Source organism: Drosophila willistoni (genome assembly GCF_018902025.1).
Source record: "Drosophila willistoni isolate 14030-0811.24 chromosome 2L unlocalized genomic scaffold, UCI_dwil_1.1 Seg196, whole genome shotgun sequence".
Lineage (NCBI taxonomy): Eukaryota > Metazoa > Arthropoda > Insecta > Diptera > Drosophilidae > Drosophila > Drosophila willistoni.
The window spans coordinates 3,058,652-3,084,323 of NW_025814048.1; the positions used below are offsets into that span (position 1 = coordinate 3,058,652).

The window sequence follows — 25,672 nt, forward strand, 5'->3', positions numbered from 1 at the left end:
TATATATATGTGTATAAAATAATCAAAAAAATTAAATAAAAGCGAAATTGTTTCTCATTGATTTACTTTTAACGTTTTTCGTTTCCTTTTTTTTTCTTTTTGCTTTTGAAACTTTTGCTTAGAATTAAAATGCGTAATTAATGGCAAAAATCCGCTGTGGTCATTTTTTTGTTAACTTAATTTATAATTAGAAACTAAATAATTTTGTAGTTCTTGATTTCCGTTTTTTGTTTAAATATATATATATATATATGTATAAATGTTCATATATGTTTTATATATGCATTTATTATTGTAATTGCGTGCGCTCCACTTTAACAAATTAGTTATTGTGGCATTTTTGTTTGTTTTGTTTGTTTGTTTCTTATACTTTTCACATAACCTTTGATTTCATTTTGAAATTTTACATTTGAAATATTGGCAAAATTAAAAGAATATATATATATATATAGTAAATTGATTTTTTTGTTTTGTTGATTTTTGTTTAATGCTCTCATATAATCAAACAATTAATTAATTAATGTTCTCCAGGACATTTGGAAGATGGTTTATATATATATATAATTTAAGGTATATGCATTTGTATAAGTGTGTAGATGTGCATGTGTGTGTGTGTGTGTGTTGATTTGTGTATATATGGAACAAAGAATTTATTTATGTATAAAAAAATTTCACTAGCAATTAAATTCACCATTTCAATAATTAGAATTAGAATATTAATTAGAAGCAGAAACTGAGAGAGAAAAATAATTATGTTTACAATAATAAATATATATATGTATATATATATTTGTAAAATCAAGGCAAACAAAAGATTTAAAGTTTAAAAAAAAAAATAATAATAATTGAAATATTTATATATATATTTAAAAAGAGAAGAGAGATGCACAAATAAGCAGCGCGCGGCAGGACACAGCAAGCAGCGCCTAATCATCATCATCATCGGACGAATTCGAGGACAATTGCAGATCATTTTGTAGCAAATCATTGGGAAAGCCACGATTTGAGGTATACATATCGGATTGCTGCTGTTGCTGCTGCTGCTGCTGATGATGATGATGATGTTGTTGTTGTGGCTGATGTTGCTGCTGCATATGATGATTATATTGTTGTTGTTGTTGCTGCTGCTGTTGTTGTTGTGGTGGTTGTTGCTGGAGCTGCTGGTGATTGTTGTAGGAAGGCGATATAGAACCGAGACCCAAATTCGGCAATTGTTGCTGCTGCATGGGACGGGATTCATCATCAGTGCTATCATCGGACTCACTGCCACTATCACTATCGCTTGAATCCGATTCGGAGCTGGAACTGGAAGCACTTAACACACCACCAATTTGCTGCAAAGACAAGATCAATTAGACGTCAAACAAAGACGTGTGGCCAGTTAAACTCACCTCTTCTATGGCAGCGCCCGCTTGGGCCATCGTTTGTGAGGTTAAATCATTTTCTCTTGGGAAATCTAAATCCATGGGCATATTATTGCTATGATGGCTATATGTTGATGAGGAGGAGGGTCGTTGTTGTTCCTGTTGTTGATGGTGCTGCTGCGGCTGTTGTTGTTGTGCGTAGTTATTGCTGCCTCCTCCATTGTTAATGCCACGACCATAATGCTGCTGCTGCTGTTGTTGCTGCTGTTGTTGATGCATAGGTGGACTCGGATGCTGCTGATGATTTTGATGCATTTGCTGTCGCTTGCCATGCTGACCATGTTGAGGCACTTGTCGTTGTCTATGCATTGTGGAAGAAGATGAGGAACCGCCACCACCATAGTCTGGTTGACCCGTTGAGGAGCCAGTCGATGAGCCAGAGATATTCGCCTGGCCACCACCAGTTCCATTGTGCAAGGCGGCACCAAGACCAAAGTCATCATCATCCATTATCATGGGTATGCTAGGTAACGTTTGTTGGGCATTGTTGGCATTCCAGCTGCAAAGAAATCAAGTTTGTTAGACATATGATTGCTTTCAAAAGGATTATCTGCTTCAACTTACGCCGGCGCCGATTGTGGACTACGATGCGAAGCAACTGGACGTGATGGTGAGCTCTGCTGCATGGGTGAATTTCGTGGCTTAAAATCAACTGGGGATAAAATGTGAGTAAATTAGGAACAATCAACATTTCGTTTCCAATAGCAATCACTTACTTATATTATTCCTTCGGCTGCCCGTTGATACTTTCGTTTTGGAACTAATGCGCATGGTGCTATTCTCTAGTTTTTGTCCCGAACCACTTGCCGATCCCGATAATGGCGGTGATGGTCCTGATCCTGGTCCAGGTCCTGGGCCAGGTCCAGAACCATTGGTAGACATTGGTATGTTATTATGATTGATATTTGTAGCGGGCAGAAAGCTTGGTTTGTGGTGTGTCATTTCGCTTCTGTAAATTGAGTGTTGCATAATCGTTTAGTATTATTGAGTGTTGGATAGCATTGAGAGAACTTACCTTGTCTTCTTCACTTGTATATTATGATTTAGCTTTTCTAATGTGATAGCACCCGTTTCCTTGTCATAAATCATTAAACACTCTTTTGCATATTTTCTCTGATTTCCCTTATAAACTGTATGAGGCACACCGGAATTTTCTAAAAGAAAAAGAATTTAAGAAATGTCATTAATTAAAGATCTTTCAAGATATGGTTACAATTATTTCTCATTATCAAGTGTATATAAAGTGAAAAAAAAAAACAGGTTAAGCTTGTAGAGTTCATTGACAGTGAGTCATAAAAGTAAACACACATGAGAGTGTGCGTGTGTAGCTAGGTGGTAGAAGAGCCACACAAACAAATCGTAATAATTCAACATCATCATCAGAAAACCATTAACAATCTTTAAATCAAACTGAAATACGTTGCCAATGAGACCCTAGGGGGTTTCTTTCACTTTTTCAATACCCTGCATAACCTATGTTTGGGTTAAAAGGGTATATTGATTAACATCAATTTCAAGACTTCATCGATCAATGACAATTTGGCCTTAGTGTTGCATAATGCAAAATGTTAGATCAGTTTGCAAGTCTGAAACCAACTACTTTAGCGGTTAAAAGCTAGATGTAAGTATCTAAAAATGTTTGCCCAGCTTAGAAACAGTTTAAAGCTGATTTCGATTTTAGTTATTGGCCTATAAAGTTCTTTTTCTATTAAACACACAAATATTTTAATTGGGCACAGTCAAGTGTTTTTCCCCATACACACAATCAACTTGTCTAAGATAAGAGAGCAATTTCGTATTAGATAACAAATATTTCAATGGCGTATTAAATAAAAATGTTTGTTTATAAAACAAAACATTTTGAATTAGTTTTCTTGCATTACAATCTTATCTCATTTCATTTATTTTATTTTAGTTTTGGGTGTGAAAAGAAAGTGCAATGTCTGCAGAAATCACCCAAGCAAAGAGTAAAAAAAAACACACAATAATGAACGATTCGAAAGTACCCTGTATCAAGAGGTTAATCCAGGGAACATCTTTTGAGTTGGAGAAGTCAATGTTTTTAAGTTATTTTGCAGTTCTTTCACTCCACTTAGTCACTTAGTAGGTTAATGATGTTTGCCTGAAATGAATATACCCCCCGCCACAATTGACACTCTGGTTTTGCAGGGCAACATCATAAAATGAAAGTGTGCAGCAACAAACACAATACTTTGGTTTTTGCATTTTCAAATCCGGTTAAGCTTTTGGTTTTTTGTATCTTTACCCCCCACCGTTCAACTTTACGCGATTTGATGCGCTTGTGTTGGTCTGGTTAAAAGAATTAACAATATATAAACTTTTAGTTACGTATATGTTAATGACATCTGTGACCATTTAACTTATTTTACCCACTTATGTAACTGTTAGCTAGTTTCTATGCAGGATTAGTCGCAGTTAAGTCATGGCTGACGTTTGAATGTAATGCAATTCTCTTTATTTTGAAACAAAATCTAAAGAAAAGTGTGCAAAGAAATCTTCTTTGGAATATTTTGGTTATATCAATCTATTTGTGTGACTCTAGTCTAATCAGCAATAGAGTTTATTCCCTTCAGATGTGACTTTTGGCCTGAAATAATACTTCAAAATATATCTGCAAGCTAGAATCAGAGTGTTTTTAAGTCATGTGTATATTTTGAAGATATTAAGATTGCAATTTTTAAGGGCCAATTGAAAATTATTTAGTTTACTAGCTAAGCTAAATACTTTTAAGCTTTTTAGCTGAAACATATGATTTTGTATATATCAAAATTTGCTTTCTTCACCTTTAAAGTCTAAGACTCTGAAGAAACCAGTTTTCCCCCTTGCTGCTTAATTTGAAGAAACCCTGTTTTCTCTTTAAATTGAATCTATAAAGTTGTTATTATTCTTTTTATTAAGCAATTGACAATTTAAAACACAATCGACTCAAAAAATGCTATCAATAGATTGCAGAAATTCTACTTCTTTTCTGGTTTTCGGTTGTCGTTTTTAAGAGATGACTCTAAAATTCTTGACCATCGGATTGTATAATCTCATGATCATTTTGCATACCATTCTGTATAAGAAAAGAGGGCAAAACGGAAAGGTCAAGTGCCGTCAAAAGTCGTTAATTTTTTTTTTTGGCTTAGCGTTGAGAAAATATTGCCAAGAATATGGCCAAACGTGCCAAAGCAGAACAAAACTGTAAAGCTTCCGTTTTGGTTTTCGCAAATTTATGGAGAAACGCACATACTTGGAAATGCATATAAATAAATATAAGAAGTCGGTATAGACTATATAGATATAGATACAGAAATCTTAATTAGACTCACACACGCATGAGAGAGTTGATTTGAGCTCTGACGTTGAACTAGAGCAAAATTGCATTACATTAAAATGGAAGTTCCGTGAGTTGCGATCTCTCTCCCTCCCTTTCTCCCTCTATCTCCTTCCATCTTCACCTGTATCTTCTTCACTGGTTTAGTGTTTCTCTTTGTGTTTCGTATATGTATAATGGGTGAGTTCAGCCACCTGTTTGGTGTTTTAACAGCTGATAGGAAAGTGCCCCAGAGCACTACCTTATCGCATTACAACCGTGGAGAATAAGCAATTCAAACAAAAAGGCAGAAACCCAGACAAGGGCAAGAAATCGAGGCATGATCATGGCTAATGTTGATAAGAAAAGCTACGTTCCTCTAATCGAGATTATTATTGTTTATTTAAGGAAACCAAAACAAAAGTGGATTTACTCTCTTATTGCGTAATTTGATAATTTGAGGGGGCTTGTTTAATTTTAACTCGAATGATTACTCATGACCATGAAATGATTGGTTTGTAGAACCACAAAAGCAACTAAGGGCCACAAAAACTGCTAAGGGCCTCAAAAACAACTAAGGACCCCAAAAGCGACTAAGGGCCCCAAAAGCAATTAAGGGGCACAAAAAAGCCTAAGAAAGGATCTCAAACTTTAAGATCCTTTCTGTTAATATTTAAAATGATTCAATAAAAACTCTAGATTTGATTACTTGAAATTGAAGGTCAAGCTTCAAAGTAAACTATTATTGACTTGACTTTTGAAAAAGTATGAAAAATCATTTAATAACTTCTGGATTACGCAACAATTAGTTGAACCAATTGATTTGTTCAGCTCTAAAACCAGGTGGCATCGTGCACATGTAAAATAGGAAAGTAATTGAAAGCTCTTTGGCAAAACGTTTTTCCATACCATACGAAATGCGTCTCTTCGTGGTGTTAATTATTGGTGAGCCTTTTTTTTTTTTGCTGTGTTTGTGTCTTTGCCTCTAAATATTTCGAAATTAAACCTTTTCTAATTTAGGTGTACTCTGTTCACTACAATTGTCTGGTTTATCGGAGGCAAAACCATGGTTAAAAGAATTGCTTGAATTGAAAAAGGCTCTCCTTTCAAAAGCAATTGAGTATATGCCACAGTCACGAGCACCAACACTAAAGAAAGAACTACAAGACTATAAATTATTATGCATTGATGAAGTTAATGAATACACCTTGATAAACATGCCTGAAACGCATGATCAGAGTGTGAGACCAGAAACGCCACAGGACGGAACAAACTTTAATAACATTCTTCAAGCCCTACGAGATGTTTCTAAAAAAGAAGAAAATATGGCGCAAAAGAAACTGATAGAACAAATTATGATACTGGTTCAAAATTCAATAAACAAAAAATCCGAGCGAGATAGTCACAATTTTCCCAGTGAATCTGCGTTGGTGGCTATCAAGGAACTTTTTGTTAAAGACCGCAATTATCAGAATGAACGATCTAAACAAAAAGTGCCAAATTATGCAGAAATTTTAAAAATTCTTCTTGGAGAAAAACGTGTTCCAGATTCCGGAAAATTAGATTTAACGGTCACCCAAGAAAGCATAGTTGAAGAGACTCATCAATCTAAATCGCACATCGAAGAAGCGCTTGGATTTGTTGTCGATAAAGTATTGCCATCGACACAAGGTGGTTCGTTTAATTTTACCATTGAATTGGAACAACCCGATTCTGAAACCACTCTAGATCTGCATGAATTCAAGGAATTGTCTAACAAACAAGCTGATAATGATGCAGTAAAGCCTAGATCCTGGTCAGTTGATGCGACAGGAAAAGCGAGCATTTGGGGCGGAGCACAAGTTGGCTTTGGAAAACTTGGCCTTGGAGTGTTGGGATGGCGATCTCCGCGTGATCCTTATTCAAGAACTGAAAAGCAGAGCCGCATAATTAAGGCTGAATTGAATCGTCTTATAAAACTTTGCGTGCAAAGGAAAGTACTACAAGCTAAGGCGACAAAAAAATTATTAGCCATTTCAAATCGTAAAAGTTAATAATATACATATTTAAATGCTTATGTATGTATATAAATATATATATTATTTACCATTATATAAAATAAAGTGATGCGTTTGAAAATGTTAGCCCTGAATTTTTCTTATCTGCCTGTTACACAAACTTTGACGACTTTAATATACCATTTTACTCTATAGGTGTTTGGTATAAAAAGGCGATAATCTTAGGCTTACTTTATAAAAAGGCAGGAAGTAGTAAATTTATTAAAAATGTTATAATAAAAAGTCAAACCTTTGAAAAAGATCACGAAAAACAGATTAAAAGATTTATAGAAAACACATTTTTGAAGGACTAATGCAAAAATATTATGTTTCTGACCTGTTCCCTTAATTTTTATGACTCCTTGTGCAAGGGGTACATTTAGTTTAGCATCTTAGATTTTAGGATCCTTTCTAATAATATTTGAAACCTATATGACTCAATAAAAATTCTAGATAATTATTATTATCAGAGTATTTAGGGACGCTTGAAAATAGTATGAAAAATCATAGAACACTTTCTGGATTACGCAACAATTAGTTGAACCAATTGATTTGTTCAGCTCTAAAACCAGGTGGCATCGTGTACATGTAAAATAGGAAAGTAATTGGAAACTTATTGGCAAAACGTTTTTCCATACCATACGAAATGCGTCTCTTCGTGGTGGTAATTATTGGTGAGACCTTTTTTTTGACTGTGTTTGTGTGTTTGCTTATAATTAATGAAAAATGACATCTGCAAATTTAGGTGTCCTCTGTGCACTACAATTATCTGGTTTATCGGAGGCAAAACCATGGATAAAAGAATTGCTTGAGTTTAAAAAGGCTCTCCTTTCAAAAGCAATTGAGTATATGCCACAGTCACGAGCACCAACAATAAGGAGAGAAATACATCAGTATAAACTATCATGCATTGATGAAGTTAACGAATTCGCCAAGGGAAATATGCCAGAAATGCCCCAAAAAGCTAAAGACTCGAGTGGGACAGGGAAGTTACAGGACCCGAGGATAACACCAGAGAATTCACAAAACATATCAATTACAAACTTTAATATCATTCTTCAATCGCTACGAGACGTTTTTAGGAAAGAAGAAAATTTGGCGCAAAAGAAACTGATAGAACAACTTATGATACTGGTCCAAAATTTAATCAACCAAAAATCTGAGCGAGATAGTCCAAGTCTTCCCAGTAATTTTGTGTTGGTGGCTATCAAGAATCTTTTGATTAACACTCAAAATAATCATCAGAGTGAAAATTCGAAAAAATATGTTCCCAATTATGCAGAGATTTTAAAAATTCTTCTAGGACAAACACGAATTACTGATTCCAGTCAATTAGATATAATCATCCAACAAGAAACCGTAGTTCCAGAAAGATCAAACATCGAAGAAGCGCTCGGAATTGTTGTTGAGAAAGTGTTGCCACCGACACAAAGTGGTTCGTTTAATTTTACCATTGAATTGGAAGAACCCACGGTGGTAATACATGAAGTGAAAGAATTGTCTGACAGACGAACTAATGATGTAGGAAAACAATCCTCAGACCAGCAAGTTGGTGATGAAGAAAAGCAATCCACGGACCTACAAGATGATGATGGAGAAAAAGAATCCTCAGAAAAGCAATTGGACGATGTAGAAAAACAAACATCAGACAATCAATTGGATGACGTAGAAAAACAATCCTCAGACAAACAAGCTGATGAGGTGAAAAATGAGTCCTCAGACAAACAAGCTGATGAGGTGAAAAATGAGTCCTCAGACAAACAAGCTGATGAGGTGAAAAATCAGTCCTCAGACAAACAAGCTGATGAGGTGAAAAATGAGTCCTCAGACAAACAAGCTGATGAGGTGAAAAATCAGTCCTCAGACAAACAAGCTGATGAGGTGAAAAATCAGTCCTCAGACAAACAAGCTGATAATGCTGTAAAGCCGAGAAGCCCGTTTTTCTGGGGAGTTGGTCTTGGAGCATCAGCTAGCGCTACCGTCGTAGCAAAAGCTCACTGGGGAAGTGGATCACGAAAAATGCGTTCTCCACGTGTGTATCGTCCCTGGTATTATCCAGTTCCAGTACCAGTACCAGTACCAGTAGTACCCTACCCTCCTTATCCTTATCCTTATCCTTACTATCCTCCTTGGACCTATCCACATTTCAGAACTGAGAGGCAGAAACAGATAATTAGGTTTGAATTGAATCGTCTAATAAGGCTTTGCGTGCAAAGGAAAGTCTTACAAGCTAGAGCAACAAACAGATTATTAACCCTTTCAACTCCCGAAACGGCAAAATTAATTTAATGTTTATATATGTATGTAAATTTACTATTTACTATTATATAAAATAAATTGATGCATTCCAAAATGTTAGTCCTGAATTTCAATTAACAAAGTTTAAGTTCAGAAAATACATCGATTCGTTTTAATGACCAGAACAAATCGAAATATTTAAGATTTCGAAATGTAATTCTTGAATAGACTCAGATTTTCAGAAATATTTCGTGTCATATAAGAAGAATATCAGCACTGTAAACAAAGTAATGTTTTTGTTTAGAACAATAATATTGAGCAACACCAAAATAAAACAATCGACAATTTTTAGAAACGATCATCGATTTGTATGTCATTTATATAGTAGTCGTGATCTAGAGCCAGATTTGGGTTCAAAAAAGCTCTGTTCCCTCTATTACATACATTTTAGCCACTATAATATATCATTTCATTCTATAAGTGCAGTAGTTTTAATGAGTCAGAGATTAAATGTGTTTGGGAGTATTACGAATTGGAGTTTCAGTATTGTCCTTTTGTAATAGTAATCGATAATTGATTGTGATCAACCGTATAAAGGTTAAATGTTAATGCGGAACCCGCAGCCGTTGTAAATGCAATGGAACTCTAACCAATTGCATTATCCATGGATATTGCTTATAAAAGCTAACAACAATTCCTAGCCACTACTTAGTAGAATCTCAAAATGAAAGTTTGTGTGCTGTATTTAAGTAAGTGCTGGTAAAAGAATGTAAAATTGAAGCCTCTATCTATTTCTTTCCATTCTCCTATCCGTTTATTGAAGGTATTTTTACTCTGTTACAACTGCAGTGTAAATTTGTACAATCCACTGACGAACTATGGCTGCCGAGACTCGATAAATTTTCAGCAATTTTAAGTGAATGCGAATCCAAGTACAGGGCTCCACAGTTTGCTCGCCCACGCCCACTGGGCAACTTGCCACCAAAAGGCAAAATTTCAATGAGCAGCTCTGCTAACGCCAGGGAGGATGAAGTAATTAAAGCATTGTCCAATATCAAGTTCAATTCTGGTGCAGTTCAAGCGGACGTAAGTAACGGATTGGATTTAACCGCTGGCAAAAATCGAAAATTAATTGATAGTGCCAGAAACGATCAATCGTCCATTAGCAGCTCCCTGAATATCGATCTTAGCGGTAAAAGAATCGATAGGAAGAATCCAATCCGATCACGAACGCCAAGGAAACCTCTAAAAAGCCGCAAACCAATCGTTATCAAACCGAGAACGAGAGCCGAAAGAGGAGGCAGTCCAATATCGATATCAATCGGCGATACCAATGCCAATAATCAGGTCGTTATGGCCGCTCCACCAACACCACCACCACCACCACCACCACCACCACCGCCCATCAACAACATCGTGACCATTAACAATAGCAATACCAATGCAGACAAACCACAACCGAGGACATTAAATAACTTTAAATTACCCCCAGCTGAGCGTAAGGAAAGATTATACATTAAAATTGCCGGTTGTGTCCAAGAAAGACTATTAGCCTTATACCGAAAGACATCCTCGTAAACATGACTTATTTTACCTTTTGCGATTAACTCAGAATGAGCTATAGCTAATTAAACGTTTTGTAATAAATATATTTCGAAAATAAACCTTTCCAAAAGAAAATACTATTGTAATGCATGTCATCTCGCTTTCAGCACACTGTGGCACACCTATTGACCAAGTGTAGTATCTTAAGTTCTTTTCACGTGGCATCTTATTGCAATTTTCAAAAAGTTTGCCAAATTTAATTCTTTTACCTCTTTAAGTAACTCGATAGGCTAACCTCAGCTTTTAGTGCTAGTCTTGAATTTATTTTCAATGGAAATACTTTTTTCAATTCGTTAAATCTCTATTTGCGCTATAAATTTGCAGATGACAGAAATTGGACGTATTTGAAATTGCTTTGCAGACAATCTGCTCATCTTTTTTTGTTGTCTTTAATATAATCTCTTTCTGAAGGGACTTCGAAATATATTTTATATATGTTAAAGGTTAATCAGAAAAATATGACTACAGAATTTGTACTCCCCATGTGACATTCTTCTCACTTATAAAAGTATAATCCAATAGGATTCGGATAAGCTGATCACAAATAGATTGGATCGTAATCAAGCGTAAAAGGGTTAAATAAGAATCCGGAACTAGAAGTTGCAAATGCAATGGAACTCTAACAAATTGCATTATCCACGGATCTTGCCTATAAAAAGCATCAACAGTTTATAGTCAGCACTTCTTGTTAGTGGAACCCCGAAAATGAGAGCTTGCTTGCTTTATTTATGTAAGTATCCGAAAAGGAATAAGGGAAGACTGAATCCTAAATATATATCTAACTTACAATCCTTCCTTCTATATTAAAGGTATATTTACTCTGCTTCAGAGTAGATATGTACTGTCTAGAATACTTCACGAGGTCAAAATAACTGGATTACCCTCGATCGTAGAAAGTTGCCAACGTGAAGTAAATGGTGAAAACAACGTTGGTTCGCTGCTGACATTGGACAACGAATCGACATCCAATAAGAGGGTGGACCTAAAGAGTTCTGCAAGGACTCAAGGTGATGGCGCAGCTCAGTCATCATCCAATGTAAACATTAGAAATGGTGAGCGCGTTCTGTCTATTTCCAACAGTGTGGATTCGGGCCAGCGGAGAGGACGACTACCCCGAAGATCGAACAATGGCAGAAACGATCAATCTTCCGTGGACAGTTCGGTATCTGTCAACCTTGGCGATGCGTTATCCAATAATAATCCTTTGCGTGGTTCCCGAATTGTTCGATTAAAACCCTATCCTAGAACTGCTCAAGGAAAGAAAAGTAACCCAATATCTATATCAATTGGTGACAGCAACGCCAATAATCAAATCATTCAGGAGGATAGTCAACCAACCCAACCACCTCGATCCCCCTCCCTGCTTGACCTTCTCCCACCACCTCAAACCCCCTCCGTGCTTGACCTTTTCCCACAACGTCAACAATCCTCCTCCCTGCTTGACCTTCTCCAACCGCGGTCACCATGGGAATTCGGAATAAACGTTCAAGGAGGTAAGAAGAGGCCCAAAACTGCTCCTATCCCTTCGGGGCCCATATGGAAACCTTCATATGCCCAAATCGCCAGGTGTATTAAAAGGAAACTAATTGAAGCTTTATCTAACTAAATTTAATTATTTCCAATAAACGCTTGCGCATTACCAATTATAATTGGAAAGAAATTTCAAAAGTTTTAACTTTTTTGTTGTGGTCTTTAAATAAAATATATTAAGATTCTGTAAATAACTTGGAAAGAAATTCAATTCCTCGAAGCGGAATCCGATTGCTTTAGCTCTTGAAATTCTCATTTTCCAGTGGAATGATGGATTTTTCTCGAAAAAGGATATTTTAATTTTTAGACTGATAAAATGGCAATATTCATACATATATACGGATGGAAATCGATTAAATAAGAATCCGGAACTCGAAGTTGCAAATGCAATGGAACTCTAACCAATCGCATTATCCCCACCTAGATATTTAAAGGGACGGAAATTGATCGAAAGGTTAAATCGACTCAGGTTCTGATGGCAATAAAAATACTTTCTTTAGTCGTTCAAATTCTTTTTGCCTAGACAGTAAACATTAATATCCCTATTAATTTTCTTTTCTATTCCAGGTCTTTTTATTAACCTATAATATCCAATTCAGTTACGACAATTACATTTAGATTGGATCATGGTAAAGCGTAAAAATAAGATTAAATAAGAGTCCGGAACTCAAAGTTGCAAATGCAATCGAACTCTAACCAATTGCATTATCCATGGATCTTACCTATAAAAAGCTATCCTCAACTCTTGGCCAGCACTTCTTGTTAGTGGAACACCGAAAATGAGAGCTCGTCTGCTTAATTTATGTAAGTATCCGAAAAGCATGGAAGATTGTATCCTAAAATGCTCTTACTTATGTTCCCTCCTTCCATATTAAAGGTATATTCACCCTGCTTCAGAGTAGATATGTACTTTCTGGGGAGGATTTATGGCTGCCCAATTTAAGCAAATTATCCTCGATCATATATAGTTGCCATAATGGTCCAAAGCAATTGCCATTGCCTTTGCCTTTGCCTTTGCAGCTAAACTTAGACAACGAATCGATATCCAACAAACGGGTTGAGCTGAAGAGTTCTGCAAGGTCTGAAGGTGATGGCTCTGCACAGTCATCAGCCAATGTCATCATTAGAAATGGTGACCGCGTTCTGACTATTTCCAACAATGTGGATCTAGGACCGGGAAAAAAAGGACTACCTCGACGAGCAACCAATGGCAAAAGCGACAAATCTTCCATCGAAAGTTCGGTATCTTTCAACCTTGGCGATGCATTAACCGATCCTTTATCTCTATTACAAAAACTTTATGGAAACAGTATAACCAAAGTCAACGGAAAAATCCAACCTAGATCTGGCCAAGGAAAGAAGGATAACCCAATATCAATATCAATTGGTGATAACAATGCCAATAATCAAATCATTCAGGATGATCGTAAACAACCCGCTGCCACAGCCGTGTTGTCCGTTGAGCCTGTAGACATCAAACCCCAACCGAGGACACCTTGGGAAGTTGGTTTCAGCATTTCAGGAGGAAGCAGTAGTCATAGGAGGAGGCCCAGAGCTCCACCTAGTGACCAGTCGTTGGCTAAGGATCAAATGTACAGTCGCATCGCTAATTGTGTTAGACAGAAGCTTCTTGAAGAATATAAACAGAATTCGGCTAACTAAATGCGACAATTCTCCATAACAACTTGCATATTTCCTTTAAAATTTTAATTTTTTGTTGTTGCAAATATTTATAAATATAATTAATATATTAATATTCAATACGTACGAGAAAAAACTTTCATTTTTTCACAGCGAAATTTGACTGATATATGTAGCTCTTGAAATACATATTTTCCATTTTACAAATTCTCTGATTCAAGATCGATAAAATGACCCCATCCCGATCGGTGGATCCGAAGACAGACAAATTGTCTGAAATCTATACGTTTCTATGGCCGAGCGTTTGCTAGTTGGACTCAGCTTTTTATAATTATCTCGAATATACGTACAATATATGATCAGAAATGCTTCCTTCAGTCTTTTGGGCTACATTAACGTCGCCATTGAATGGTAAAACCGAAAAATATTGACCATGGACCATAAAACGATTTTTAATTTTCATCTAAAGTGGTTTTTCGCTTGTTAAGTAATCCAATACGATTCGGTGAGGCTGATCACAATTTAATGGGATCCTGGTAAAGCGTAAGAATATGGTATAAATTACAATCCGGAACACGAAGTTGCAAATGGAATGGAACTCTAACCAATTGCATTATCCACGAATCATGCATATAAAAAGCCTTCCACAGTTCTTAGTCAGCACTTATTGTGAGTGGAACTTGGAAGATGAGAACTTGTCTGCTTTATTTTTGTAAGTATTCGAAAAGGAAGGTACAACCTTCCTTCCTAAAATGCTCTTACTTATGTTCCCTCATTCCATATTAAAGGTATATTCACCCTGCTTCAGAGTAGATATGTACTATCTGGGGATTTATGGCTGCCCAATTTAAGCAAATTATCCTCGATCATATATAGTTGCCAGACATCAGCCAATGTCAATCGAGATGATCGTAAACAACCCACTGCCACAGCCGCGTTGTCCGTTGAGCCTGTAAACATCAAACCCCAACCGAGGACACCTTGGGAATTCGGTTTAAGCATTTCAGGAGGAAGTAGTAAGAGGAGGCCCAGAGCTCCACCTAGTGCCCAGTCGTTGGCTAAGGATCAAATGTACAGTCGCATCGCTAATTGTGTTAAACAGAAGCTTGTTGAAGAATATAAACAGAATTCGGCTAACTAAATGCGACAATTCCCCATAACAACTTGCATATTTCCTTTAAAATTATAATTTTTTGTTGTTGCAAATATTTATAAATATAATTAATATATTAATATTCAATACGTACGAGAAAAAACTTTCATTTTTTCACAGCGAAATTTGATTGATATAGCTCTTGAAATACTTATTTTCCATTTCACAGATTCTCTAATGCAAGATCGATTTCCGCTTAAAATGACCCCATCCCGATCGGTGGATCCGAAGACAGACAAATTGTCTGAAATCTATAGTTGGACTCAGCTTTTTATAATTATCTCGATATACGTACAATATATGATCAGAAATGCTTCCTTCAGTCTTTTGGGCTACATTAACGTCGCCATTGAATGGTAAAACCGAAAAATATTGACCATGGACCATAAAACGATTTTTATTTTTCATCTAAAGTGGTTTTTCGCTTGTTAAGTAATCCAATCCGATTCGGTTAGGCTGATCATAATTTAATGGGATCCTGGTAAAGCGTAAGAATATGTTTAAATAACAATCCGGAACACGAAGTTGCAAATGGAATGGAACTCTAACAAATTTCATTATCCACGGATCATGCCTATAAAAAGCCATCCACAGTTCTTAGTCAGCACTTATTGTGAGAGGAACTTGGAAGATGAGAGCTTGTCTGCTTTATTTTTGTGAGTATCCGAAAAGGAAGGAGGAAGGTCTGGATCCTAAATATTTCTAACTTATATGCGGTCCTTTTTTATTAAAGGTATATTTACTCTGCTACAGAGTAGATATGTACTATCGGAGGATATATGGCTGCCGAATTTAAGAAAATTGGCCTCAATCATATATAGTTGCGAACGTGATTTGAATCTTGAAAACGTTGGTTCGCTGCAAACATTAGACAACGAATCGATATCCAATAAGAGGGTAGACCTGAAGAGTTCTGCAAGGTCCCAAGGTGATGGCTCAGCTCAGGCATCAGCCAATGTCGTTATTAGAAATGGTGACCGCGCTCTAACCATTTCGAATAGTGTGGATTTGGGCCCTGGCAAAGGCAGACTACCTCGAAGAGCAGGCAATGACAGAAACGATCAGTCTTCCGTGGATAGTTCGGTATCTGTTAACCTTGGCGGTGGATTATCGCGTAATAAGCCTTTATCTAATTTACGCAAACAACGAGAGCTTCCTATAATTTTGCTACAGGATGACTTAATTAAACCTAGATCAGCTCCGAAAAAGAAGTCAAACCCTATATCGATATCAATTGGTGATAGCAACGCCAATAATCAAATCATTCAGGATGATATTAAACCAACCGCTGCACCCAACCTGTTGGACATTTTCAATGTCCAACCGCGGTCACCTTGGGGAATCGGTCTTAATATTTCAGGAGGTAAGGGGAAGCCCAAAACTGCATCGAGTACACAGGCCTTGAGAAAACGAATGTACGGTCGAATCGCCAATTGTGTTAAGAAGAAGCTAATTGAAGAATATCAAGAGAAATCAGCTTTCTCTGACTAAATTCAATAATTTTCCATTAACGATTGCGCATTATCATTAAAAGTGTAAAATGAATTGAAAAGTGTTTGTTTTTTTTTTGTTGCAAAACATGTACATAGGCAATTACCCGACAATGCATGTCATTTCCGTTTCAGAACCAGCACTTTGGCGCGCCTATCGGCCAAGTCTGACCTCTTGAATTGTTTCCACATGAAGTTAGGCTATTTTGCGCATTTTGTACAATTTTATGGGACATTTGACAATTTAATGATAGACTGATTGCTTTAGGAAATTTCCATTTTTCAGTGGCCGATACTAAGAGAAGGAGAAAAGCGAGTCGTCTTTTTTAAGTAAGATTTTTCATCTTAATCTGCTAGAATCTAGATATTTAAGATCGATTCCCTCTTAAAATTGATCCATCTTGATACCCCTGCATGCCAAATACTACAGTCCCTTGCCATATTATTAGACTCATGCTTAAAAATTAAGTTTTCCTGGCTTATGACACGTCAGTAGACATTAACAAAACTATTTCATGATGAAATTTATATTTAAATTTATTATAAATACAACAAATGTCACTTAGAAAATTGAAAATTTACATGAAAATGAAATCTATGAAATCGCTATAAAAACACGTTAAATTGTTGAGTGAGCACTGTGTAACTGAAACTCTGTTTTTTAGGTTATGTCTTTTTCGCGATAATTGATGTGAGCAAACGATAAAAGTGCCCGCGATACTTAAAAACTCAAGTTCTACCAACATATTTACAAAAGGTTCATAGTGACAACAAGAAATGTAAAGTAAAAGTAGATTTGCAGCATGAATTTAATAATATGGCTAGGGACTGTATATAGATGGGTTAAAGTTGCTAGTTTGACTTAGCTTTTTATGTTTCTCTTGAGTAGACACACAAGATAAGATCAGAAATACTTCCTTCCCTGTTGTTTTTGGCTACTTTAACATCGCCAATTTATGGTAAATCAGAAGAATATGGACAACGGACCATAACACGATCTTTAATCTCCAACTGAAAATTTTTTTCGCTTGTTTAATAATCCAATACGATTCGGTTAAGCTGATCATAATTAAATGGGATCGTGGTAAACCGTAGAAATATGATTAAATAAGAATGCGGAACTAGAAGTTGCAAATGCAATGGAACTCTAACCAATTGCATTATCCACGGATCTTGCCTATAAAAAGCATCAACAGTTTTTAGTCAGCACTTCTTGTTAGTGGAACCCCGAAAATGAGAGCTTGCTTGCTTTATTTATGTAAGTATCCGAAAAGGAATAAGGGAAGACTGAGTCCTAAATATATATCTAACTTACAATCCTTCCTTTTATATTAAAGGTATATTTACTCTGCTTCAGAGTAGATATGTACTGTCTAGACTGGTACGTCCCGAGATAAATATACCTGGATTATTCTCGATCTTATATAGTTGCCAACGTGAAGTAAATGGTGAAAACAACGTTGGTTCGCTGCTGACATTGGACAACGAATCGACATCCAATAAGAGGGTGGACCTAAAGAGTTCTGCAAGGACTCAAGGTGATGGCGCAGCTCAGTCATCATCCAATGTAAACATTAGAAATGGTGAGCGCGTTCTGTCTATTTCCAACAGTGTGGATTCGGGCCAGCGGAGAGGACGACTACCCCGAAGATCGAACAATGGCAGAAACGATCAATCTTCCGTGGACAGTTCGGTATCTGTCAACCTTGGCGATGCGTTATCCAATAATAATCCTTTGCGTGGTTCCCGAATTGTTCGATTAAAACCCTATCCTAGAACTGCTCAAGGAAAGAAAAGTAACCCAATATCTATATCAATTGGTGACAGCAACGCCAATAATCAAATCATTCAGGAGGATAGTCAACCAACCCAACCACCTCGATCCTCCTCCCTGCTTGACCTTCTCCAACCGAGGTCACCATGGGGAGTCGGTATCAACATTCAAGGAGGTAAGAGCAAGCCCAAAACTGTTCCTTTGGGGTTGCCCCTACGGAATGCTTCATATGGCCAAATCACCAGTTGTGTTATAGAGAAAATACTTAAACAATATCAATCAAGTTTCTCTAACTAAATTCAATAATTTCCAATAAACGCTTGCGCATTACCATTAAAAGTGGAAAGAAAATTCAAAAGTTTTTCATTTTTTGTTGTGGCCTGTAAATGAAATATATTAAGATTCTGCAAGCTAAGTATTGAGAGAGAAACTCAGTTCCACGAAGTGGAACCCGATTGCTTCAGCTTTTGAAATTCTACGGAGGCAATGGGCAAAATTTCTTTGTCGATAAACGATATTTTAATTCTTAGACTGATATAATGCCAAGATTCAAAATCGATTTTCCTCACCCTAGATGTTTAAAAGGATGAGAATAGATCGAAAGGCTACAACGATTCAGCTTTTTAAGTTTATCTTAAATACAGCACAATTTAAAGTAAGAATAACTTCCTTCAGTCGTTTACATTCCTGCAGGATTATCTTCATCTAAAATTCCTATTACTAGTAAAATGTATAATCCAATAAGATTCGGTTAAGCTGATCAAAAATTGATTGAATGGTAATCAAGCGTAAAAGGGTTAAATAAGAATGCGGAACCCGAAGTTGCAAATGCAATGGAACTCTAACAAATTGCATTGTCTCTGGTTTTTGCTTATAAAAAGCCACAGCTCTTAGTCAGCACTTATTGTTAGTGGAACCCCGAAAATGAGAGCTTGCTTGCTTTATTTATGTAAGTTTTCGAAAAGAAATCAAGGAAGACTGTATCCTATAAATCTCTAACTTATAATCCATTCTTCCATATTAAAGGCATTTTCACTCTTGTACAGAGTTTTTGTGCGCAAACTGCTTTCCAGCAAAGAAAATCTCAGGAAATACTGTCCAGGATCATTTTTGTTTGCCAACGTGAATTGAATTTGAAAAAATTGGACACCGAATCGAAATCCAACAAACGGGTTGATCTAAACAGTTCAGCAAGTGGCAAGGGTGATGCCTCAGCTCGATCATCATCCAGCATCAACATTAGAAATGGTGGCCGCGTTTTGAGCATTTCGAACAAGGTGGATCTGGGGCGCCTACCTAAAAGACCAAGCAACGGCAAAAACGATCAATCTTCCGTTGACAGTTCGGTATCTGTCAATCTTGGCGATTCATTATACGATAATAATTCATTACAAAAACTTTTTGGGAACAGTATAAACAAAGTCAACGGAATTAGAGTTCCTCAACCTAGATCAGCTCCGAAAAAGAAGCCCAGCCCAATATCGATATCAATTGGTGATAACAACGCCAATAATCAAGTCATTCAGGAGGATAATCAACCCACCCCTGCACCCACTCTGTTGTCCCTTTTAGGCGGCAAAGTCCAACCGAGATCATCCGGGTTTTGGGGAGCAGCGGCTGCAGTTCCACATCCAAATGGACCATCAGAGCAGAAGTTGCTAGATAACTCATATCTATTGGCCAAATGTATTATTGACAAGCCAATTTTTAAAAAATTACCCTTCTTGTGAAAGTTTGCAAAAGAAGTTGTAAAAATTTTTAACATTTGTTTGTTTTCAATGATTTTAAATAAACTTTTTTCATAAGAACTGAAATCAGAAAAGCATATGTTTGAAAATTATCCTTGCAATGGGTTATAGATTTTCTTTTTTCTTACTGGTAGCAACCGGTATACGAATTACCTAATTTATTTATCATTGTGCTCAAATTATCAATTCACTAAGATAGGCCTAATTCAATACGAAGGATATTTGAGAGCTTCAAAAAAAATTACTCTCCCACAAATTACATTAGTATTTTTATACCATAGGGTGAAATGGTATATTAAAGTCGCCAAAATGTATGTAACAGGCAGAAGGAAGCATCTCCGACCCCACAAAGTATATATATTCTTGATCAGGATCAACAACCGACTCGATCTAGCCATGTCCGTCTGTCCGTCCGACCGTCCGTCTGTATGAACACGCAGATCTCGGAGACTATAAGAGCTAGAGCCACCAAATTTGGTATGTAGACTCGTGTGGTATGTAAATATATAGAGTTAATTGGAATTTTGGCCACGCCCCCCTACGCCCCCAGAATTTACATAAAACTGTTTTTCTTTAAAAGTGTAGCAGATAGAGACATCAAATTTGGTTTATATACTCGTTTAGTTAGCGCGCAGATAATAATTGTTCCAACTTTTTGCCACGCCCCCTTCCGCCCCCGGAATTTACAAAAAACTGATTTTCTTAAAAACTATGTAAGCTACCGACATTAAATTTGGTATGTATGTATGCTTAATAGACGCGCAGATATTGACTATTTAAAAATTTTGCCACGCCCATTTCCGCCCCCGAAAATTAAACAAAACTGATTTTCTCGAAAACTAACAAAGCTAAAATCACCAAATTTGGTATGTGTATTGGCTTAGTATGCGCGCAGAATACATATATTTTAATATGTTGCCACGCCCACTTCCGCCTCCATAATTTAGAAAAAACCGATTGACTCTTGCAATTTTTTGAGCATCGCAATCAAATTGGCAGCCTAATAAATCTTATCTATTTCTATCAAACAACCAAATTTGATTGAAATCGGACTAGAAACATGCAAAATATACGTATGAACCTATTTTGCTACGCGATCCATAAGGGCAGAATTGGCAGTTGGCTAGTGGCGGCGCTAGAGTGCTCATGTGTTTGTAGAGTGAGCGAGATAGCATATGGTATGGGGGCATGTTTTCGAAATTTTAAATATTTGTTTCACCTGGTGTATGGTATACCCAAGTCGGCGAGACGACTTACTTACTTCATTTTACTCTCTTTTTGTCTTTGTTCTAATTATTATCGTTATAAGAAGTAATTGTGTTTAAAATTTCTTTTTTGTTTACCTTTAAAGGCGATATCGGATTAACCGATACATACAAGTTTGTATGGTTAAAAGCGGTTAATCGTCATAATCGGAATCTACTTTATTTAAAAATCGTTCCATTTGTTGATTAAAAATACCTTTAATCTAAGATATTTCATCTGAATTGCAACTAGTCTAACTATTTTGCCAATTGTGACCGTTTAATATCAATTTTTCATGCAAAAACTTGACACAAATGTATCTGATTAACATTCTTTCATGCTTTGTTATGCAACATCTTAAAGAATTAGTCACATTCTTTTCTATAGAAATCTTTTTAAATGTGATTAAGGACTAACATAGCAACAATATCAATTGTAGATTAGATTTATTCCTAACTTATGACAGCATTTAATTGGGAATATCTCATAAACAAAAGATTTATTCGCTCAATCATTGAGGAGTGAGTTATTCTCTCTTGTTTAGTCCATTTAATCTATAAATAAGGTCAAGTCTTGCCAGTCTTTCTATGCCATGTGGCGAGTGGGTGGTAGGTGCAACGTGGTTGAATGGCAACTTGCCGGCACTTGGCTCTCACTTTCCTACACCAAGAAATTACTAATTAGAACGGCGCCAGTTTTAACCATACACACACATATACATACATACATTGTATATGAACCTATATTTATATGGATGTTGGAGGTGTGCTTGCCTGACACTGTTGAGACCCACCCACACCCACAACCAGACAACCCACACATTGAATGTGGTGCTCGTCTCATCAATGTGCATTCACTCTTCACTATATACGATGAATATATATATGTATATATGTATATCTGAAATTATTTATAGAAATCTGTCTTTGGAAAATTCCCAAGATGGCCAAGAGGTTACGAATATTTTTGTTTACTCAAGATGGAACTCTCGACTCTCGGCAACTTACAGATTGTAATCCATGATCTTTGATTCCATAAAATTGAACGCTATGCAAACACACACTTGACCAAATGACATCGGTGGGACACGGATGACACTCCCCCGCCCCACTCACGCCTCCCGCCCCATTGCCAGTCGTCTTTGGCGACGCTTTTGCTAGCGGCAATCAACGAAGCGTACCACAGAAACCAAGTCAACTGTAATGGAGTATACAATACAGCCCGCAAAACGAATCAGAGTCTCTGTCTAGCCACAAAAAGCGCATGGTAGGTAGTAGATAGATGGAAAACAGAGTAGAAAAAACGAATCGGGGGAAAAAAAATAGGTGAACGCTTGGTTGCTTTTTGCCTGACTTGATGTAATTTTGTTTCCTTGCCTTCAACTCTCTGGTCTGGTCTGGTCTGCTCTGCTCTACCCTGGTCTGTTTGGGTATGTGTGGTGGCTTTTTGTTTAAACAAAACCATTAATTTGTATCTATGAATGTAACTTGTTTTGTGAACGACTCTCATCATATACAACAACACACTGTGGTCGCAGCTTTTGCTGCAAAAATTATGTCATCAGCAGCAGCCAAGTTAACGGAGTTGAGTCAAGCCCAATTTGTAATATTTTCCCTTACATTTCACCAGTCGCAATGATGGGTTCCCTTGGTTCCCTTCCCCACATTTCCCTTAGCTGTTTAGCATTGAAAGCTTTAAGCCAAATTTGAAATTTGAAGCCCTATCCTTGTTAAGCACTTGGTCTTGGCTCAAAATTAGCCATCCGGTAAAGACTAAGACTGTGTGTATTCTGTAGTCACAATGATTTGGTAAAAAGAAACGTGTAGACCTAAATTCTCTGAGCCCAGTTTTTCTCTTTTTGCCCATGACTTTGAAATTACGCCATCGATTTCTAAACAAATGCACTTTAAAGTCTATTAAGATTTTGTTAAGATAGTACATATATAAATATATATGCTTGAACAATTAGAGGTAATTTGCTTTTTATTTTCGTATACTATTTTGTATGACAAATATTTGCCTAGCCCAAATAAATGGCACAAAATACATTTTATTGCGAATTTCTTTCTCTCTGTTGCCTTAACCATAAAATTTGTGTATATATATACATATGAGTAAATAGGTATAGCTATATATGCGTAATGACGAATCGTCATCAGCTGTTCACCGATTTGTGGGGTTCATTGTGCATATATACACAATATATATACGACTAAAGTAAAATCGATAACTTTCCTCTGTTCTGTAATTTGATTTACATGTGTTTTTGGTTTACCTCGATTTGAATATTTATTGCCTGTTTTTTTTTGGGAACATGGCAATAAATTTCTATGGGAATTATTATTGTATCATCGATATTAACAAGAAATAGTTAGCACCCAATGAAGTGGAACTAAATACTTGTATGCCCGGTTAAAGTTTCTTTATTGGTATTGCCGTTTTTTCTTGATGTTTTTCACGCGGACTTAACCTGGCGAATAAATTGTTTTTAGTCATGGACAGTTACGGAGGGGGGAAACCCCCCGAAAAAACTGTTTTCCAAATAATTTTTGGCCCAACCAAACAGAAATTCTTTCAAATGGTTCAAATAAGAAGTCCACCGACTCACAGCAAACTCTCATAAATCTATAAATAGACGTGAATGAAAGCACACTCACAGCCTGAGGATAGTTAGGGAACTCAGAGGACGCATGGATAAAGTAACAAAAAGGATTTTCTAAAAATTACTTATCTCCCACCCATTGTTAGGGGTAGTGTTAGAGTATTCATCTTATGGTAAAATGACTAATCTACTAGTGTTCAAGGACTCACCTAAATTTGGCACGGTAACAGTAACTTGATTATTTGAGCCAACATCCACAGCTGCCATACGGTTTGGATCCACACTGGCTGGCTTAAAGTCATCTGCAAGTAACACGAAATGGAATGAGGCAAGAGTATATGGGAATGGGGGGCGGTGGGGGGGAAACTTACATTTGATTGTGTGAAATGCGGTTGATGAGTTTTTTGGATTAAATGTTGCGCCTAATCTCAGCTCGCGCACTTCCCCGCCGATGTTGAGGCGATCGGCCAGCGTATTCTTTTGTTTGGTCATCATCATCGTGTTGGAGTTGGAGTTGTTGTTGGAGTTACTATTGTGGTAAGGCAGGGTTTGTTGTTGTTGTTGTTGTGGTTGTTGTTGATTATGATTGTAATTGGCACTGGTAATGTTTGACTTTTGATAATTGTTGTTGTTAATGTTAATGTGGTTGTGGTGTTGGTGGTTGTTGTTGTTGTTGTTGTTGTAATGATATGACGACGACTTCTCAACGATTTCGTCTCCCACTGCCAACGTTCCCGCTGCCGCTGCCGCTGCCAACGCCGACGACGTTGCAGCAAAGTTGCGACGCTCTTCGGCAGCGCCACCGCGTTGATATTGGTAACCGCTTTGTGTGCCAAAATTTATATCCCCTCCTCCGCCTCCGCCGACGCCTCCTCCGTTGTGGCTGCTGCTGTAATTGTGGTTGTTGCTGTTGTTGTTGTTGTAGCTGTTGTTGTTGTTGCTGCTGGTGCCGCCCGAACCGGACTTTCGATATTGTTGACTCGCAGCCGCTTTGGCCTTGAGACGTTGCAATTTGGTACCCACGGATTTTGGAATGTTTACGGCCGTATTTAAATCCAAAATATATACAAAAAATTTCTTTCGATTGTGTTAAATCCACTTTTGGCGTAGGCAGAGCACGTTTCTTGCACTTAAACGGAGAATTTTTTGAAATGTTTCCTCAACAAAAAGGTAAAACAAAAAAAACTAAAAAAAAAAAAATAAACAAAAACAAAACGGTGCAAAGTTACTTAAGAATTTTGCGTTGTTTTTTGTTTTTTTTTGTTGGAATTTTTGGTGTTGATGGTGTTCTTCTTCTAATAAGTCAGCAATGGTTCGCCTTCATTTGCGGTTGTCGTTGTTGTTGTTTAATCACTTTAAAATTTTGGCCTACAATTTGTTTTTGTGGTCGTCGTATAATTAATTTTCACATTTGTTAAAATTTTAATCAGCAACATTTAGACTGCAATGTAGGAGAGAATGCAACAATTATTATTATTTCATTTATAATTTGCCATATGTTTGCAGCGCTCACACAAACACACACACACGCACGCACACACACACACCCATGCACACACGCGCGATTACACAGATTGTCGTAATGTGGCCGTATTTTTTTTTTGTTTGCAATTTTTCTAGTGGTGGACAATTTAGCTTCAAGTGCTGCTTATGTCCTGTGAAATATCCGAGCCATCGTATTTACCTTTTTTTTAATTTTAGTACTATTTTTAAAATTTATCACTATCAACACTTTTCTTTTTTGAAAGAATTGTTTTTGTAACCTAACAACAAAGTATTTTTAATTTTACCTTATGTTTTGATATAGAATCAAAGTTTTAAAATATATATTCAATCAAAATCTATCAAAAATCCATTTGTTTTTAGTTAT

At 36.7% G+C, this 25,672-nt stretch overlaps 8 protein-coding genes across 9 annotated transcripts; 7 read left to right on the forward strand and 1 right to left on the reverse strand.

Annotated features, from left to right (window-relative positions):
* Positions 1-842: 842 nt before the first annotated feature.
* On the reverse strand, positions 843-25,175 carry LOC6640543 (ell-associated factor Eaf). Its single transcript, XM_023174914.2, has 7 exons — positions 24,174-25,175; positions 24,012-24,104; positions 2,440-2,578; positions 2,141-2,373; positions 1,989-2,076; positions 1,392-1,923; positions 843-1,334 (listed from the first exon to the last, which is right to left on the reverse strand). Exons 1-7 carry the CDS (start codon positions 24,298-24,300, stop codon positions 927-929), a joined length of 1,620 nt encoding a protein of 539 aa, XP_023030682.1. The 5' UTR covers positions 24,301-25,175; the 3' UTR covers positions 843-926.
* LOC26529846 lies at positions 5,610-6,863 on the forward strand. The gene is made up of 2 exons (XM_015178928.3): positions 5,610-5,685; positions 5,761-6,863. Exons 1-2 carry the CDS (start codon positions 5,658-5,660, stop codon positions 6,771-6,773), a joined length of 1,041 nt encoding a protein of 346 aa, XP_015034414.1. The 5' UTR covers positions 5,610-5,657; the 3' UTR covers positions 6,774-6,863.
* Positions 7,378-12,279, forward strand: LOC26528857 (translation initiation factor IF-2). 2 transcript variants are annotated; one of them, XM_015178873.3, is made up of 4 exons: positions 7,378-7,450; positions 7,522-9,763; positions 9,838-11,349; positions 11,429-12,279. In XM_015178873.3, the coding sequence occupies exons 1-2, from the start codon at positions 7,423-7,425 to the stop codon at positions 9,063-9,065; spliced, it is 1,572 nt and encodes a 523-aa protein (XP_015034359.1). In that variant the 5' UTR covers positions 7,378-7,422; the 3' UTR covers positions 9,066-9,763; positions 9,838-11,349; positions 11,429-12,279. The 2 variants fall into 2 exon arrangements, with proteins under 2 accessions (XP_015034359.1, XP_023030683.1); XM_023174915.2 differs by lacking the exon at positions 7,378-7,450 and having other exon boundaries at positions 9,690-9,763.
* LOC26530264 lies at positions 12,870-13,833 on the forward strand. The gene is made up of 2 exons (XM_015178950.3): positions 12,870-12,953; positions 13,027-13,833. Exons 1-2 carry the CDS (start codon positions 12,929-12,931, stop codon positions 13,809-13,811), a joined length of 810 nt encoding a protein of 269 aa, XP_015034436.1. The 5' UTR covers positions 12,870-12,928; the 3' UTR covers positions 13,812-13,833.
* Positions 14,449-14,950, forward strand: LOC26530119. The gene is made up of 2 exons (XM_015178940.2): positions 14,449-14,502; positions 14,579-14,950. The coding sequence occupies exons 1-2, from the start codon at positions 14,478-14,480 to the stop codon at positions 14,929-14,931; spliced, it is 378 nt and encodes a 125-aa protein (XP_015034426.1). The 5' UTR covers positions 14,449-14,477; the 3' UTR covers positions 14,932-14,950.
* Positions 15,552-16,495, forward strand: LOC26528781. The gene is made up of 2 exons (XM_015178866.3): positions 15,552-15,599; positions 15,677-16,495. Exons 1-2 carry the CDS (start codon positions 15,575-15,577, stop codon positions 16,432-16,434), a joined length of 783 nt encoding a protein of 260 aa, XP_015034352.1. The 5' UTR covers positions 15,552-15,574; the 3' UTR covers positions 16,435-16,495.
* LOC26529260 lies at positions 17,615-18,558 on the forward strand. The gene is made up of 2 exons (XM_015178898.3): positions 17,615-17,691; positions 17,771-18,558. Exons 1-2 carry the CDS (start codon positions 17,667-17,669, stop codon positions 18,502-18,504), a joined length of 759 nt encoding a protein of 252 aa, XP_015034384.1. The 5' UTR covers positions 17,615-17,666; the 3' UTR covers positions 18,505-18,558.
* LOC124460014 lies at positions 19,078-20,029 on the forward strand. The gene is made up of 2 exons (XM_047010081.1): positions 19,078-19,156; positions 19,234-20,029. Exons 1-2 carry the CDS (start codon positions 19,132-19,134, stop codon positions 19,935-19,937), a joined length of 729 nt encoding a protein of 242 aa, XP_046866037.1. The 5' UTR covers positions 19,078-19,131; the 3' UTR covers positions 19,938-20,029.
* Positions 25,176-25,672: the final 497 nt, after the last annotated feature.

What these genes read in the sequence shown, in the direction of transcription:
- LOC26530264 (XM_015178950.3), top strand. Translation starts at nt 12,929, where the DNA reads ATGAGAGCTCGTCTGCTTAATTTAT. An exon ending in AGCTCGTCTGCTTAATTTAT is followed by an intron (nt 12,954 to 13,026) that starts GTAAGTATCCGA and finishes TCCATATTAAAG; the next exon opens with GTATATTCACCCTGCTTCAG.
- LOC26529260 (XM_015178898.3), top strand. Translation starts at nt 17,667, where the DNA reads ATGAGAGCTTGCTTGCTTTATTTAT. An exon ending in AGCTTGCTTGCTTTATTTAT is followed by an intron (nt 17,692 to 17,770) that starts GTAAGTATCCGA and finishes TTTATATTAAAG; the next exon opens with GTATATTTACTCTGCTTCAG.
- LOC26530119 (XM_015178940.2), top strand. Translation starts at nt 14,478, where the DNA reads ATGAGAACTTGTCTGCTTTATTTTT. An exon ending in AACTTGTCTGCTTTATTTTT is followed by an intron (nt 14,503 to 14,578) that starts GTAAGTATTCGA and finishes TCCATATTAAAG; the next exon opens with GTATATTCACCCTGCTTCAG.
- LOC26528781 (XM_015178866.3), top strand. Translation starts at nt 15,575, where the DNA reads ATGAGAGCTTGTCTGCTTTATTTTT. An exon ending in AGCTTGTCTGCTTTATTTTT is followed by an intron (nt 15,600 to 15,676) that starts GTGAGTATCCGA and finishes TTTTTATTAAAG; the next exon opens with GTATATTTACTCTGCTACAG.
- LOC6640543 (XM_023174914.2), bottom strand. Translation starts at nt 24,300, where the DNA reads ATGATGATGACCAAACAAAAGAATACGCTGGCCGATCGCCTCAACATC. An exon ending in TGTTACCGTGCCAAATTTAG is followed by an intron (nt 2,579 to 24,011) that starts GTGAGTCCTTGA and finishes TTTTTCTTTTAG; the next exon opens with AAAATTCCGGTGTGCCTCAT. An exon ending in CGGGCGCTGCCATAGAAGAG is followed by an intron (nt 1,335 to 1,391) that starts GTGAGTTTAACT and finishes TTGTCTTTGCAG; the next exon opens with CAAATTGGTGGTGTGTTAAG.
- LOC26528857 (XM_015178873.3), top strand. Translation starts at nt 7,423, where the DNA reads ATGCGTCTCTTCGTGGTGGTAATTATTG. An exon ending in CTTCGTGGTGGTAATTATTG is followed by an intron (nt 7,451 to 7,521) that starts GTGAGACCTTTT and finishes CTGCAAATTTAG; the next exon opens with GTGTCCTCTGTGCACTACAA.
- LOC124460014 (XM_047010081.1), top strand. Translation starts at nt 19,132, where the DNA reads ATGAGAGCTTGCTTGCTTTATTTAT. An exon ending in AGCTTGCTTGCTTTATTTAT is followed by an intron (nt 19,157 to 19,233) that starts GTAAGTTTTCGA and finishes TCCATATTAAAG; the next exon opens with GCATTTTCACTCTTGTACAG.
- LOC26529846 (XM_015178928.3), top strand. Translation starts at nt 5,658, where the DNA reads ATGCGTCTCTTCGTGGTGTTAATTATTG. An exon ending in CTTCGTGGTGTTAATTATTG is followed by an intron (nt 5,686 to 5,760) that starts GTGAGCCTTTTT and finishes TTTCTAATTTAG; the next exon opens with GTGTACTCTGTTCACTACAA.